Source organism: Canis lupus, chromosome 16 (genome assembly GCF_011100685.1).
Source record: "Canis lupus familiaris isolate Mischka breed German Shepherd chromosome 16, alternate assembly UU_Cfam_GSD_1.0, whole genome shotgun sequence".
NCBI classification, from domain to species: domain Eukaryota; kingdom Metazoa; phylum Chordata; class Mammalia; order Carnivora; family Canidae; genus Canis; species Canis lupus.
Genome location: NC_049237.1, coordinates 30,138,470 through 30,154,227, shown reverse-complemented (window position 1 = coordinate 30,154,227; position 15,758 = coordinate 30,138,470). Strand labels below are relative to the sequence as shown.

Genomic DNA, 15,758 nt, shown 5'->3' with positions numbered 1-15,758 from the left:
ATAAGCACCTAAAATACAGAGACAGAATTTTAATTTTCGAGAGGGACCTGTACGTGGGGCTGGTTTTGCTCTAAGACCCCAGATCTTCCATTATCAGACTGTGTAACTGTGGACAGGTGAATTAGTCTCTCCGAGACAGTGCTTTGGTCTGCGTGGTGGGGATGCAATAGTTTCTACTATTTCTACAGTGTGTTGAGAAAATGTAGTGAGTGAGTAGGCTAAAGGCTGATCATGATGCTCGGTACATAAGGGGAATTCAATAGGCATGGCCTCTTTTTCTCCTCCTCTGCCTAGCTCAGAGCAAGGCTCAGCCCAGAACAAGGCCCAGCCCAGAGCAAGGCCCAGCCTCAGCATGTTTGGTGGACGGAGAGAGCAGGCTGACTGTCAGAGCTGCTGTCTGGCTCATGATGGTTGAACTGATAGGGCTACTGAGGAGTGTTCTCTTTTATCCTTGGCACCCTGTGCAAGGTGACTATTCTTCCCAAGGAAAGGAAGGCTGATAGTCCTTGGTCAAAGGTTTGGAAGAAACTCACACTCCCCTGTAAGAAATAACATATTTTCTAACTATTAAGAGGATGCAAAGTAATTAATAATAATAATAATAATAATAATAATAATAAACTACACTAAGAGGTGGCTCTCTTAGTTTTATCTTCTTTTGAAGATGTAGCCTTAGCTCCTGTAAGAGCCTCTCCTTTCTCTCCTCCCACACGGCCACTGCTATGGGGCCTTCCTGGGCTCTCTTGTCAGGGGTTTGAGACTTACGTAGTTCAACATGTCTGCACTGCATTTGTTGTCTGAGGCTCCTGAAGCCGAAACTTGGTCCTTCCTTGGTTTCCCTGCCTGTTCACACATGCTCCCTGTTTCCTCTTTCTCCTAAGCCACACTGCTAGACCCTTTGCCCACTCTCAAACCCAGGGACACGGCCATTTAGAGCCACCTGGCATAACATCTCTGGAGTCCATGTATTGAGACCTCCTTAGCGTCTAGAATCCTAGAAGTTAATTGTGATCCTACATTCCTCATAGGTTTTACACCAAGAAAGACTAAGAAAAAGCACTAATCAAGGTACTCTGAAAATTCTGATATTTTATTGGAGCCACATTTGGTTGGTAATACTTGACACTCATTCTTTCCAGCCTACTCAGCTGTTGGAATTTAATTAGCAGCAATGTATTATTGTCAGAGTAATTAAAACCTTGCCTTGATTAAAAACCGAATTGTTTAATTAACAAGAAAAGGTTTGGCTATCCTTAACTTTCTGTTTGAAAAATACAGCGGCCTCAGTGGATTTGCTCTGTCTCCCCATCAGGCTTGAAGGTCCGGGAGGTGTTTATCAACGTTACCAGGCAGCAGGTGGAGGACTTCCACGGGCCAGAGGACTACTGGTGCCAGTGTGTGGCATGGAGCCACCTGGGGACCTCCAAAAGCAGGAAGGCCTCCGTGCGCATAGCTTGTGAGTACATTCTGGGTTGTGGGTCTTGTCCGGTGGGATCACGGGCCAGAGATCAGTGGAGTTGAAGGGGGGCTCTAGATGTGCCAGGTGCTTCTGCAGAATAGAGATTAGAGGACATCGAGCACTATCACAACTATCTCTATCTCTACTAAATTTACTCTTTTAGAGTTGTATTTTGAATGTGCGATAATTTCCTCTGGAGTACAATCAGCAAATCAGTTAGGCTAAGAGATTCTGCAGATTGTCAGAGTGCAGGTGTCTCAACAATGCCCAGAAAATCGGTTCCTGAGAGAAAGAAACCCATGTAAGTGGGTTCTGCTGTTCGTTATCAATGACCAAGTTCAAGGGGCATTGTTGGAAAAAGGTGAGCAGTGATGGTTTACTGCACTTTCCAGCAAATCTGCAAAAATAAGACATTAAAGATTAAGGGATTTTTATAGCCTACTACTAAACCTCTTGCTTCTGAATCTTAAAACATGGAAATGGGTTTTAAAACTGCATGTGTTTGACCCGCATGGAACTCCAAAGAAGCAAAAAAAGGAAGGAAAAAAAAAGACACTTGGGGGGAAAAAAAAGAAGCAGGAAATTGCTTTTCAGGAGAGTCCAAGATGTCTTCATCATATTTCAGCATCAGTGCTTTTATCATCTCAAACATATTTAGAAGTACAGAAACTTCCTTTCTCCTTTCTTAAAATGTCTTCATTCCCCTACCCCCATTATCCCATCCCAATGGGTCCCCATAAAACCTCCTTGGTGAGCCCAGGGGTGTAAAAGCTCCTCCAGAAAGAAATTGAGAGAAGGAGGGCAGAGTTGGTTATTGTTGTTTTATTCAAATGCTGCCTTTTGAGAGTGCCATAAAGAATACAGGGCAAGGGGGATTTATTTGAGGACTCAAGGAATTCATAGCAGATGTCGATGGTTTAGGGATTGAGAATAGGAATGAATTGCTATTTGCAGAGACATTTATGTTTCTTGGGAAATGAAATCTTCTTCTCAAAATATGCGTTTCACCTTCACTATACTGGCAATTTGGGAGGCCCTTTCCTGGATGTGGACTGGGCCCTAGTAGGCCAAGGAGAAGAGGTCATTTTGTCAGCTGTGCTTTTCATATGAGAGCCATTGTAAACTGTTTCCCCGTAGTTATTTAGTTGATTTTAGCCAACAAATACTTTATGACTCTAAAGTAGCAGGTCCGCTGAGAGAGGGAGCATGTTGGATTCTACTCTTCCTTAACACAGCCAGTTCTGTGACTCCACATCACTTTTCCCGTTCCTTGCCTTCCTCCGTGTCTCTGAGGCCCATGTGGCCTCTTCTGTAATTTACTATAAATAGCATCTCACTGATCTGTCACCTCCTGTCTCTCTCACCTCCATACTTGTCCCCTTAATTTCTGATAGTCACCTGCTTGCTGGAAAGCTCCAGGGGTTTTCCCCTGGCTCACAGAGTTTGGCAAAGAATGGCTCCAACCCACCTTTGTTCATTTTCCATAACCTTTGATCATGTACACTAGATGTTTCCAAGCACTTGGCATATCACCCTCACTCCTCACTCTCACTCTCACTCTCACTCTCACTCTCACTCTCACTCTCACTCTCACTCCCCTGATGTAGGCCTTGGCTCCTGGAATTTCATTTTACCATGTATATCACGGTATATCACGGTGGTTAAGAAGCCAGGCACTGCATTCCTCTTGGTTTCCAGTTCCACTACTTAGTTTTATGATGGTGGACACGTTATTCATCTCTCTGTGTCTTAATGTCTCCAATGATAAAAGGGTGCCTACTTCGTAGAGTTATTGCAAGAGTCATAGGTATCAATAACTAGAAAGTGTTTGAAACTCTACCTGGCACAGAGTTAGCCCTTACCAATTATTAGCTGTTGGTTTATGACATACTTGAGCCTCCTACTCCTCAGTAGGTGTGTTAATACTTAGCAAAACCAACTGTACTGGGTTACATGGTAGTGCGTTAGCAAATGTTCTGCAGACTATGGCTATATGGACTCTAAAAAAAATCCATTCTAGGGCAGCCCTAGGATTCAGCTCTCCCAGGCATGATAGGATCAAAGAATGTTACAAATGGAAAACCCTTTTCTATCATTTCCTGCCTTTTTAGAATCATCTGATACTTTTGTGGTAATAATTTCACCAATCTGTTCAGGGATTTAAAAAATCATTTTATCATTCTTGTATATGGTATGCTCATGTGAATATGATAAGCGTGTTATTTTTAAATTTAAAATGATCATTAAAACTTGTATCATGCAATTAATGCAATCTCCTAAATTTAAACATATTTTTAATTTTTTCCTATGTATCAAATGACAGGTCCTTTAATTTATTTAAAATTATTTATTCAAGTCAAGACATGATTTGTCATTAAATATTGCATTTGACTTGGGGACCAATGTACATTAAAATGTAAATTGAAATTTAACTATGTTTAATGACATCAAAAGTGGAGGGAAAAAAACTGCCTTCAGGACCTTGCTTGAAATTTTTTTCATTTGCTCGTAGGGGGAAAAAAAAGGCTTGCTCTCTCTGTCTCTCTTTTTTTTAATAACTTTCATGTTTTGTTGAAATAAGATTTCTGGCTGCTATTTGCAAGTACTTCCCAGCAAATAACACATTGCACATGAGGATAGTCTTTATTCCCAATAAATGAAAAGCCAAATTAGATATAATTGTCTCTATGTTTCTTCTTTTTAAGATTGGTTTTTGAAGTAGTAAAGACATCTTAATGTGCTAAATAAGGATTTTGATAGATGAATGTAGCTTATGAATCTGATGACAATTGTCTTGAGGGGACTTTGCAAAATTAGTATCATTTTTATATTATTCATTAAATTATTGTAGTTCAACATCAGAGCTCCGTATGCTTTCTGCATTTAGCCGATGATGCACTAAGAATTTAGCAATTTGGAAAATACAGCAAGCAAAACCTTCATGGCAGTTGGGGCACTCAGCCAAGGGATGTATTGACTGGAGTGTCTTGACGTGATCGTATTAGGTAATCTCTGCAAGAATATCAGGAAGCTCACTGGCATGATATCACTTAGACATCATTCGATTTTAAAAGGAAACAGGATAAATGCAATTATTTTATATATTTAACTTGTATTTTTATTGACATGCACCCACCTGGGTTATCAGTTAAACCTGCAGATTCCTGGCTTCCACTCCAGGCCTGTTGGATCAGATTCTGGAGGAGGGAACAGGGAATCTTTGTTTGCATGAAGTTACCCAGGTGATTCTGTAATCAGGTAACCTTGGGACATCCTGCTCAGAGACAGTGGTTCTCAAACTTGAACATACATAAAAATCCATCAGGATCCAATTAAAATACAGGCAATTTCAACTAAAATGACTCAGCAAGTCCAGTCCAAGGTCCGAGATTCTATTATTTGTAAGAGTTCCTAGATGATACTGCCAGTAGGTCCATGGGCCATAGTCTGAGTAGCAGGATCCTAAAAAGAAACCTTTATGAAGCACTATTTGGGAAATGTTGATTTAACCCATTTATCCAACTACATCATGTAAGAGCTGAGTAAGAGATGTTCAGAAGGGTTAAGTGGCTTCACCCAAGGTCACCTAGCAGATGGCGGACATGTTGGAGTCAGAGGGATATTAACACCCTTTCACCCCCTCCTCTGTGCTCTAGCTACTAAGCCCTGTTGATCCCTTTTTATCAAATGGAATTTGAGAACCATCATAGCAAGAAGAGTTCATGTGCATTTAAGTGTTTCCTGGAGGAAGCAGTGATTATTTTTCCATTCTATTGCTGAGTAGATTCCTCCTCATGGTAGACTTATTGCATTTATTGAATATATTTCAATGCATATAAGTTGTATGTATTATACACACACACACACACGTACACAGACATGTACATACATGAAGTCATAACACATTGCTGCCTTACCGTTGAGAAATCAGTACGGGCTTTGTTTTAGTAACCAAAGTGCCTGTCATTTTAAACTATTGTATTTTCCTTAATAATTCTACACGGTGTCAGGGAGATGTTGGCCGCCTTCCAAACGCCTGGGGCTGGAAATAGCTGAGGCACTATTTCAAAAGTGATTTTCTAAACGTAAAAATAAATAAATAAAGCCACCCCCTACCCCCCCCCCCCACACACACACACACGCCGCCCCCACCAGGTTGGCAGAATCCCGCCTCCAGGGAGGAGCTCCCAGGGGCCTTCTCTCATTTGTCTGATCCAATCCAGCTGGAGATAGTCGGGCCACTGTGGCATCTGTTACTTCTGCTGCTGGATGGTTGTCAAAACTAGGAATATTCAATTATTCGTAGTTGTTTATTTTCATGTGTGAACATTTGGCTGCTTAGCTATTGCTTTTCTTTCAAGTTTTTCTCCGTCTTCCTCATCTGCTTACAAAATGTTTTGCCTTTATCATTAACCCTTGGTCGGTCGATTGCTGCTTGAGACTTGGGCCTTTTTTCGAATATAAGAGCTGGGGCTGAAAAGAAGGGAAACCTGTGTCTGTTATAGTCACACAGCAAGTTGGCCCTTAGAATGAAACACAGCAGGAAACGGCGGTTTTGTTGATTTTTAAGATCTATAAAATATACATCCTGAATATAATATAAATCGGCTGCTTCTTTGAGGCACTCCTAAAATACCGCTACAGTGATGCCAAGAACGAGTGGAGAGTTTAAAGGAGAACCTCATTTAAAAGCTATGAAACTCTCTACCTGATTTTATGGGCACACAGTAAAAACAGTATTATTTTTATTTGTTTCTTTTGGGGGAGTGGTGGTTTCTTTTTGGTAAACATAGAAGAAAGATATTCAATTAAACCTCAATTATGGAACTCAGCTTCATAGCTCTGATAATTTCACCGGTTAAAAACTGTCAGTGACCCCCTCCTGACAGCACATTAGATATAGGAATAAATATAGGCACATCTGCCTGATATTCAAATGCAGCCTTAACCTACATTTCTAGCCTTATCTTCCACCACAAGTCATGCAAGTGTGCTGAGCTCCCACTAAGTTAGCACAGCTCAGATTCTGGGACATGAGACCCACTTTTCCCCTCTGTGTTGTGCTCATATTGTTTCTCATCCCTGGAACAGCATATTTTCAGCCCCACTTTGCACTCTTGCCTCTTTCCACCTAATTTTTACATCCAAAGCCCATCTTGTATGCTGTCTCCTCTATGAAACCCATTTAATAAATCCCTTAATGCTAATTGACCTCAGTACCTGACACATCTACTGAGCTATTGACAAAGATACTCCCCCCGTAGCATCTCCAGCTTCAAAACTGACAGGATCTAAATATCCATCCTCGAGTTCTCATAGCACTTATTTAGAACTTATCCCATGATACTTATTATAGTTTGACCAGAATCATAGTAATTTTGAAGTTATTGTATGGGATCGATTTCCCTTCTTAGAATGTAACCTACTTTAAGATTCAGTTGTATTACCCTCACTGTCTTGACCTTTGAGCCTACTGCAGAGACTGATCTATAACATCGCTTGTATTAGGAATGTTTGGTTTAAAATGGCAACTTCATCAATGCCCGATACAATTCTCTGAAACTTCCACTGGTTGTTAGTTTGTCGTGATTGTACCCTGGTACTAACATGGCATCTGGCTTTTTAGCGAATCCATAGCTCAGCAGGACATTATTATGAGGATCATATCTGTCCTCCCTGCCTTGTGTACTACTCCTGCTAATCTTTACGGCCATAAAGAAAGGGTCAGTAGGGATTTGGGAGTAGGTGAATCATTACAACTATACAACTCTGTGATACACAGTGTATGGCTCTGAAAGAGGCCAAGGCTGACAGCGCTGCATGCACTGTTCTGTTCCTCTCTTTTCAGAACATGGAATTTGCTCACAGGTTATGGGAAGAAATTGTTAAGACCCCTCAGTACTTGGTAGAAATTGCACAAAAGCTCCAAACTCTCTTTTCTCTCTTCATGGAAGAATGTGGCCTAAGTGAAGAGAAAATATTATTTTACTCTGCCAAAGGTCGAGCCTTTCCTTTAGACTGAAATTAATTTACAGTTGATCCTTTGACAACATGGGAATTAGGAGTGCTGACCCCCTCCCCTGCAGTGAAAAAAAAAATCCTCTTTATGACTTTTGACTCCCAGTAACACAACTGCTAATAGCCTACTGTTGACTAGAAGCCTTACAGATAACAAAATCGATTAACAGATATTTTGTACGTTGTGTGTATTATATCTGGATTCTTACAGTTAAAGCAAGCTAGGAAAAAGGAAATATTTTTAACAAAATCATAAGGAAGAAAAAATATATTTATAGTGCTGTATTGTGTGTATAGAAAAAATCCACACATAAGTGGACCTGCGCAATTCAAACCTGTATTGTCCAAGGATCAATTGTATATGAGTATTATTGAAGATATGAGAGTCTGTGCATCTGGATGAAGCTGGGCACTGTGTAGGAACATCTAGCCATGGACAGGAATGGGGGTTGAAATGCAGCCTGCGCCCCACCAGCCAGGATGCATATCTGGAACACGGTTTCCAATCACCTGAAGGCAGGGGCTGGTTTTTCTTAACCCAGAGGTGATTTTTTTTCAAGCCTTTTGTTCATGTGTGTCTAAGTTACACAAAGGTGCCACATAAGCTTGTGGCAACAGGGCTAGGTACTTAATTTTGTGGGACTGAGTGCAAAATGACAGTGTGGGGCCCTTTTTACAAAAAAATAACAATTTGGGACGGCTGGGTGGCTCAGTGGTTGAGTGTCTGCCTTTGGCTCAGGTTGTGATCCCAGGTTCTGGGATCGAGTCCCACATCGGGCTCCCTGCGAGGAGCCTGCTTCTCCCACTGTCTATGTCTCTGCCTCTCTCTGTGTGTCTCTCGTGAGGAAATAAGATCTTAAACACACACACACAACACAAAACAAAACAAAAAAAAACCCACAAAAATTAAGGGTTTTAAGCCATCCACATGAAAGCATTCAGTCAAGTATGGGGCCCCGGGCAACCCACTGGTCCCATGCCCACGAAGCTGGCTTTCAGTGGCAGTAATGTGATGATGGTTCAGGAATCATTTTGTAGATGTAATGTTTATATAAAAAGGGAATAACTGCCCTAGAAAGATCCAGGGACTCATTCGAACTGATTACACATAGAATTGGGAACAGGATTATTCTGTTTTACTCCAAAGCCAGAGGCAGCATCATAGGATCTAAGTTTTAAAATACATGTTTGGTGTTAACTAAAAATGCATGGCATTCTTCTTTGGTCCTGTTTTCCTGTAGACTATGCACGGGCCAGAAGGAGGTATGTGTTGGGTCGGTATTCTCTAGAAGGAATTACTACATTAGGTGAGTAAAGGGTGCATTTAAAGGGGTTTTTACATTTTTTTTTTCTGTTCTGACATAATTTCAGATTTCAAAAAAGTTACAGTAGAATACAAAGAATTCCCCTAAGTCTTTTACTGAGAATCTTTTTTTTTTTTTTTAAGAGATTTTATTTATTTATTTGACAGAGGGAGAGAGAGAGTGTGAGAGAGTACACAAGCAGGGGGAGCTGCAGGTGGAGGGAGAGGGAGAAGCAGCCTCCCCGAGAGGTGGGGAGCCTGACACAGGGCTCAATCCCAGAACCCTGGGATCATGACCTGAGCCAAAGACAGACCCTTCACCGACTGAGCCACCCAGGCACGTCTTTTACTGAGAATCTTGAAATGTTAACATTTTACCACATTTGCTTTGGTGTTCTCTTTCTTTGTCCATACATGTTTTTGTACATCGACTATCATTTTTTTTCTGACGTGTTCAAGATTAAACTGCAGACATGATGCCCCCTTTCCCTTAAATACGTCATCATGTAGGTTTTTGAAGAGCAAAGATATTTTCTGACATAATGAGCAGTCTAATTTTGAAGAATAATTGTATATAGTATAATTATGGAGAAATTAACAGGGATATAATACTATTATCTAATCCTGAGACCTTATTCATAGTTGTTCAGTAACATCCTTTCAAACAATAACAAAGATCCTAGATGACAGGTTGCATTCAGTTGAAAGGTCACTTTATCTTTCTTTAATGCAGATGATTCCTCAGTCTTCCTCTGTCATTCATGACACTGAGCAAGTATCAATGTCAGTTATTTTGTAAAATGCCCCTCAATTTGAACTTAGTAAAGAGGAAGCATCCGCCAACTAGAAAAGACTCCCGCTGGCCAAATCTGGGACAATTTGAATATCAAAGTAATTGGTAATGACCGATTATAACTCAGTAAATAACCGAAAAAATCCATACTGGTATTTTGAAAAAATAACTGAATGAAGGCATAAATAAATAGGTGCAATGAGAGAGCACATCCTTAGAGTAGAGTAAATGGATAAATAAATGTAAAAGGAATGATGGAAATGGGAAATCATCATTTAGCACCATCATAATATTCATTGATTCAGACAAGTATCATGAATGCTCATCCTAGAGGGTGAAAGTTTCAGGAATAACAGGATGCTGATATGATCTTAAAGTATCGCTCCACAAGATACTTAATACTTACCAAGGGGAAATATATAGCTTTTCAGTGGGAAATCCTGCCATACACCATCTTAATCAAGTGTTGGCTGTTAACGTCACCGGCAATGGGAGCTGTCGGTAGTGTGTGTCTCCCAACGTGATGGACAGAGCAGACTGAATCACTTAGTGATGTGTCTTCCAAAAATGTCTAATGTATATTTAACCATAGGAGAACATTGGACAAACCTAAATTGAGGAATGTTTTACATAAGAGGTCATTTTTAACTTCACATGTCTCTCAAAATGCCAGCCAGCCCTGTGTGTAACACTGCAGGGATGTTCTGAGGATAGAAGGAGCCTCAGGATAGACATGCTATATCTCTCCGCAGCATCAGGTATATTCCTCCTTTAGGTCAATCAAAGACAAACATGGGTACAAGGAGTAGAAGGCAAAATTTTCTTAAATTGTGAAGATGGAACTTGAATTTTTAAAGCCATTTTGTGCATGTCACATCTTTTGAGGCTCCACCCATAAATGCAGCGGAGATATAAATTTGTTCTCCTCTGCCAGTAGGGGCACTTCAGTAGAAAGTGTGAGAAAGGGATCCCTGGGTGGCGCAGCGGTTTAGCGCCTGCCTTTGGCCCAGGGCGCGATCCTGGAGACCCGGGATCAAATCCCACATCAGGCTCCCGGTGCATGGAGCCTGCTTCTCCCTCTGCCTGTGTCTTTGCCTCTCTCTCTCTCTCTCTCTCTCTGACTATCATAAATAAATAAATAAATAAATAAATAAATAAATAAATAAATAAATAAAACATCAACAACAACCCAGATCACATTGTCCCATGACTGTGCTTCTCCTGCTGGCTTTCCAAAGGCTGTTTGGGACCCATAAGAATTAACCAGCCCTTCTCGTGTTCTCTTACACCACAATGCTTCCCTTCATTGTTCCAGCTCCTGTGACTGTGTTTCTTCTTCAGATACCCATGATTGTCCCTATTTTAGAGCCTTTTCCTGAAAACACCCCTCCAGACCTCCAAGTGGTTGATTCTTTCTTGTCAACTTTCAGCCCATCTGCATTATTCTTAGTTCTCTTTATAAGACTTAATGTAAACCATGGCTTTTGCTACCAAAAATGTGAACAACTTCAGGCTAATGTGATCTCTTAGATCCTCCTTGTTCCAGCAAGATGGATTCAAAGTAAAGCAGAATGCCGTTTTCCTTCCTCTCATTTGGTTGCCACATGGAGCCAAGCAGGAGACAAGGGTGCTAGTTGTTTGCTGGTATAGTCCACTGTTTACATGCTCAAGACACTGGCCACATCCTGTCCTGATCGACCTTCCTGGCCTGGAGGAGACCTGGAGTAGGGAAGAATCAGAAAGCTTAACAAGGCAGATTTAAAAAAAATAATTATATATATATATATATATATATATATATATATATTTTTTTTTTTTTTCTTCCTACTGCTGGGGTGGCTTGTTTCTTTTGGACTCTCTTCCCCCTACCCTTTATTCTCTATCCATCCCCCATCTCAGCAGTACTAGTACTGAATTATAATGAGATGGTGGGTATGGAATGCTTCAGGTTATTTTTAGTTCATTTCTTTTGAACCGCATTGCTTGTTTACATCCTTCTAATCTTCTGTAGTGAGCTGTGAGGGCACCAGGACAGTCAGGAATGATTCTTTATTGTCTTTGTTGTCCTTAAAACTAAGTTTCATCAACCCTGGAGCTTGTGTTGCATTGGAACCCTCATCGGGATGCTGAGCTATGGATGAGCAGCTGGTAGTGGGGTGGGGCTTAAGCCACAAAGTGGATGGGGAGCCCTGACAGGACAAAGATGAGCAGTGTGACCTTTCTTTATACTTCTTCAGAGCTGGGCAGCCCCATCTAGTCAATGATTCCTGGGTCTGCACTTTTTTTTTTTCCCTCCATCAAAAGCACTTTGGTTTGGTGTCTCCTTCTGCATTCATCTAAGACTCATTGTCCCCATTAGCACAGCAGGTAGGGCAATTGTATTCTCAAATTCATAGGATGTGGAGCTTATGGGTACATTGTCCCGAGAGTGTTCAACGGAACATGATGTAAAGATAACAATATGTGAGTTACTAGCTTTATTTTAACTTGATTTAATGCCTTAAAAACAAGGGGAGCAGAGAATTTCTATATTTTCACTTAATAACATTTCCCTATTGAAGCTTGTGAAAATCTGCTACTTAGGTCAAACCTCAGCTGTCATCTGGGAGCCAAACCTATTATTATTGATACACAGAAAGTGTCTTTTATGGAACTTAGAGTCAAAGCAAACCTTAGAAATCCTTCTATAGGCACAGTTCCCCTGTATGGAGTCCTACCCATATTTCTTTGCTGAGGGAAGTGGTATTGATAAGCCTAGGTGGCCATGCTATGTCCCTCAGAGGCCTGCTATCACGTCCATTGGACCAAGAATGTACACTACTTTCGCTGCATGTGAGTAAATTCAGTACAAGAGACCCTCTCGAGAAAGATTAAAGTGATTATGTATTTCTAGATTCTTGCTTTTCCAAGTATGGCTTGATCTTAAAAGAGAATCAGTAGTTGGCAGAGGCAACAGAAAGGGGCAGATCAACAAAGAAGCAGGTTGTGTGACCCTGAGACATAAGAAGACCCAAGTGAGTGTGAGCAACAGATAAGCAGAGGCCATTAAGACAGTAGAGCAAGAGGCAATTGGTTAGGAGGTGCAGAAGTGATGGAGGCCACATCCATGCTAAGAGAATTATGCAGTCACCCAGTAAATAGGATTTCACTGGATCTCTTCATCCTCTTGTCTGGCCGTGCTACAGTCTCTCTTAGGACCTGCTTGTTTGTGGTGCTCTTTCTTTCAAGTCTGGTTTGTGGTTTTTCTTGGTTTCCAATCAGTCCTGGACTCAAAATTAAGATTCTTGTCCATCTAATTTTCAATAAATGCTCAATTTTTATATGGAATCTGAATGAGTTTTGCATCTTTATAAACAAAATGCAATGGAATGTATTGACTTGGGGATCACTCAATAGACAGCAGGTTAAATTCGTGCTCAAAGCAGTTTGTAAAACTGCAGCTGTTTATCCCTACCATAATCAGTCCCTACTGCTGAACGCTGCCTTTGCAACACCATTGGTGCTTGACAAACTATGCTACTTAGTGTGCAAGGGCTAGTGACACACAGGACTAGTTATAAAATTATTTATTGATAACAGCAATTGAACAGCAGAGGGATTGCAGAACACAGGGTATCCAGCAAAGCCCCAGAGTTTTTCTGTGGCCCTGAAAAACAGCCTGGAGGAGTCTCTGAATGACAGGACCCCTGTTATCAGCCAAATGCTTTATTGTCCCAATAAACAGAGGTGGCTCATTGCTTGGCACCAGTGTAGGATTCAGGGCTAATGCAGAGAGACCCATGCAATGCAACTATGGTCAAAGGTGTCCCTCCTTCACTATTGATGTGAGATTTACTCAGCAGGAGGCAAATCTACAATATTTACAGATTTTAGGAAAGAGATACGTACATGTAGAATTGCATTTTAGCACCAATTGTCCTTCAGGGACATATAGTAAAACAACTAAAAGATCCAAAGTGAAGACACGAAATAAAAGATAGGAACCGCCCTGCATCAATATGGATCAGTGGTCAAGAAATGTGCAAAATTCATAGATCTCAGCAAGGCAGAGGGCTTAAGCCAGGCTGGCAAAGAAAGCATATACAGAGGAAGGAATTGACCTGACAGGAAGCCTTTTATATGCTTCCTCTGGGAAATGGAGTTAGTAGCTGACTTCTCAGGCCATAACCATCCAGGGCTGGAGGATTAACGCAGAACCAAATGGGGGCACCAGGCCTTGACTTTCATTTTGCTGGCATCCATCTGTTCTGCATTTGAACCAGCCCTTTTATTCCAACAAACGATCTGTATTTGGCTAAGTTACAAATTCCTTTTATGTATGACAAATGGGGTTTGTTGTTCCTTCCGAAAAATATGGGTGGGAGAGATTCAGAGCTGATTTGCATACCAGTGTCGTTGGACACTAATGGGACATTGTACCATCCTCCTGCAATCTTAACAAATGACTATGACTATGACTATTAAAAAAAATGACTATGATTTTTCACTGGCTGATTTGGTTTGAATGAGTAAATTATTTTTATTTCATTGCATTAACTGCCAGAACATTGAATGAGCCGATAACTCCCTGGTGTTGCTGAGCCGCAAAGAACTATTATTCGGAATTGAATTTTTATTGATTTTCTTGTGCTACAATGACTTTTCTAACATAGTAGCATGAAAGGAAAATGAGAAAAAGGCCAAGTAGGGCATAGGGTGAGGAAGGGGAGGCTGCTGCTTCCCATGGCCTCGCCCCAGATGGACTGCTTATTGGCAGGCACTGCTGACTCGAGATGATCTTGGTGCTGATTAGATGATTTACAGCTTAGCCAAATACCTGGCTTCATCACCTTGCCCTCCTCTTCCCTTCTGCTGTCTTTGTTTCCAGTCACTTTGAGCCTTGTTGGCATTCTGCTGTGAAACTGAGCAGGGCAGTGGGGTGAAGAAGGAGCAGAAGTAGACAGGAGACTGCTCCACATTGGTCAGTGCTGATGTTGTTAGCATCGTTAATGTGCGTTCACTCACACATATACACGAGGATAATGAACAAGTGTTACTTGAACATCATTATAGTACATTTATCTCATCATGTTTTTGCTTTTTCTAGTCATCTTAACTATTGGGACCTAGTTGCATGTAAGTTTATAATCATTCACATGAGATGAAATGGAAACTCATTCATTCATTCATTCATTCATTCAACGAATATTTATTGAGTGCCTTCTGTACACCCTTCCAGGTACTAGAGGCAAGTCAGTGAACAAAACAAATGAAAAATTTTGTCCTCAGGCACAGATTCCTATGAGTCAAATTTTAAAACAATATTATGGAATTCATGAAAGATTGAAAATACAGTCCTTCTTGCTTCCTTCTCTAATAGACATGATAGGGGTGAAACTTGCTACAATAAAATGAAACAAAATGTCTTTCTTCCCTGGTTTCTGATTCACTCTGATTTAGCAAATCAGAGAATCTTGACAATTCCTAGGAAAGAGTGGCTTTTTTTGGACATTATTTTTTTTTCTGGCTATAAAAATAATCCATGTTCATTACAGAAATCTTAGAAAATGCAGAAACAAATGAAGGAGAGAATTAATACACCCATACTCATCCAGCAGCAAATCTTTGACATATTGAATTATTTCTCTTCAGGGTTTTTCTTATAACCTATATAGTAATCCCACACCAGTTGCTATTTTAAAATTTTAAAACCTTCAATCGTGATGTGTATGTATGCAGTTTGGTTCAGTTCCCTTATACAAAATAATGTGAAAATTATTATTTCTCTTCTTCCCAGAGACCATGTGAGCATGATTGTGAGCGAGATCAGAAGGTGGAAATCTATTTATATTCCACCCTCTCAATATGTATGAATAGAAGACCAAGTCTAATAAAAGAGTGTCCTTATGTGATGTGATAACTTATGGAAAGAGAGGTAGCTAGGCGGGCATTTGCAGAGACTTGCAAGAAAGAAACAAGTGCATCTATATGCAAAAAACAAAAAATTATTTTAAGCCAGTAAAAGCCTGATTGAAACAGTAAAAGTGGTACAGTATGTATTATGTAGGCTGGGTGGTGCTCTACCTCTGCTTACCTATAACATTCTCTGAGAAGCTTTCCTGGAATCACTAGATTAAGGTAGGTCCCCCTGTAGTAGATTCTTACAGAACTTTCTGCTTCTCTATCTCATCATTCGTATATACATC

At 40.6% G+C, this 15,758-nt stretch overlaps 1 protein-coding gene across 9 annotated transcripts in view; it reads left to right on the top strand.

The window, feature by feature from the left end:
• UNC5D (unc-5 netrin receptor D) overlaps positions 1 to 15,758 on the top strand; it is a 529,465-nt gene that overhangs the window by 315,613 nt on the left and 198,094 nt on the right. For all 9 annotated transcript variants that reach the window (XM_038560130.1, XM_038560132.1, XM_038560129.1 and 6 more), the window contains exon 3: positions 1,313 to 1,456. In XM_038560130.1, the coding sequence (XP_038416058.1) occupies positions 1,313 to 1,456 (144 nt within the window). The remainder of the gene's footprint in view (positions 1 to 1,312; positions 1,457 to 15,758) is intronic.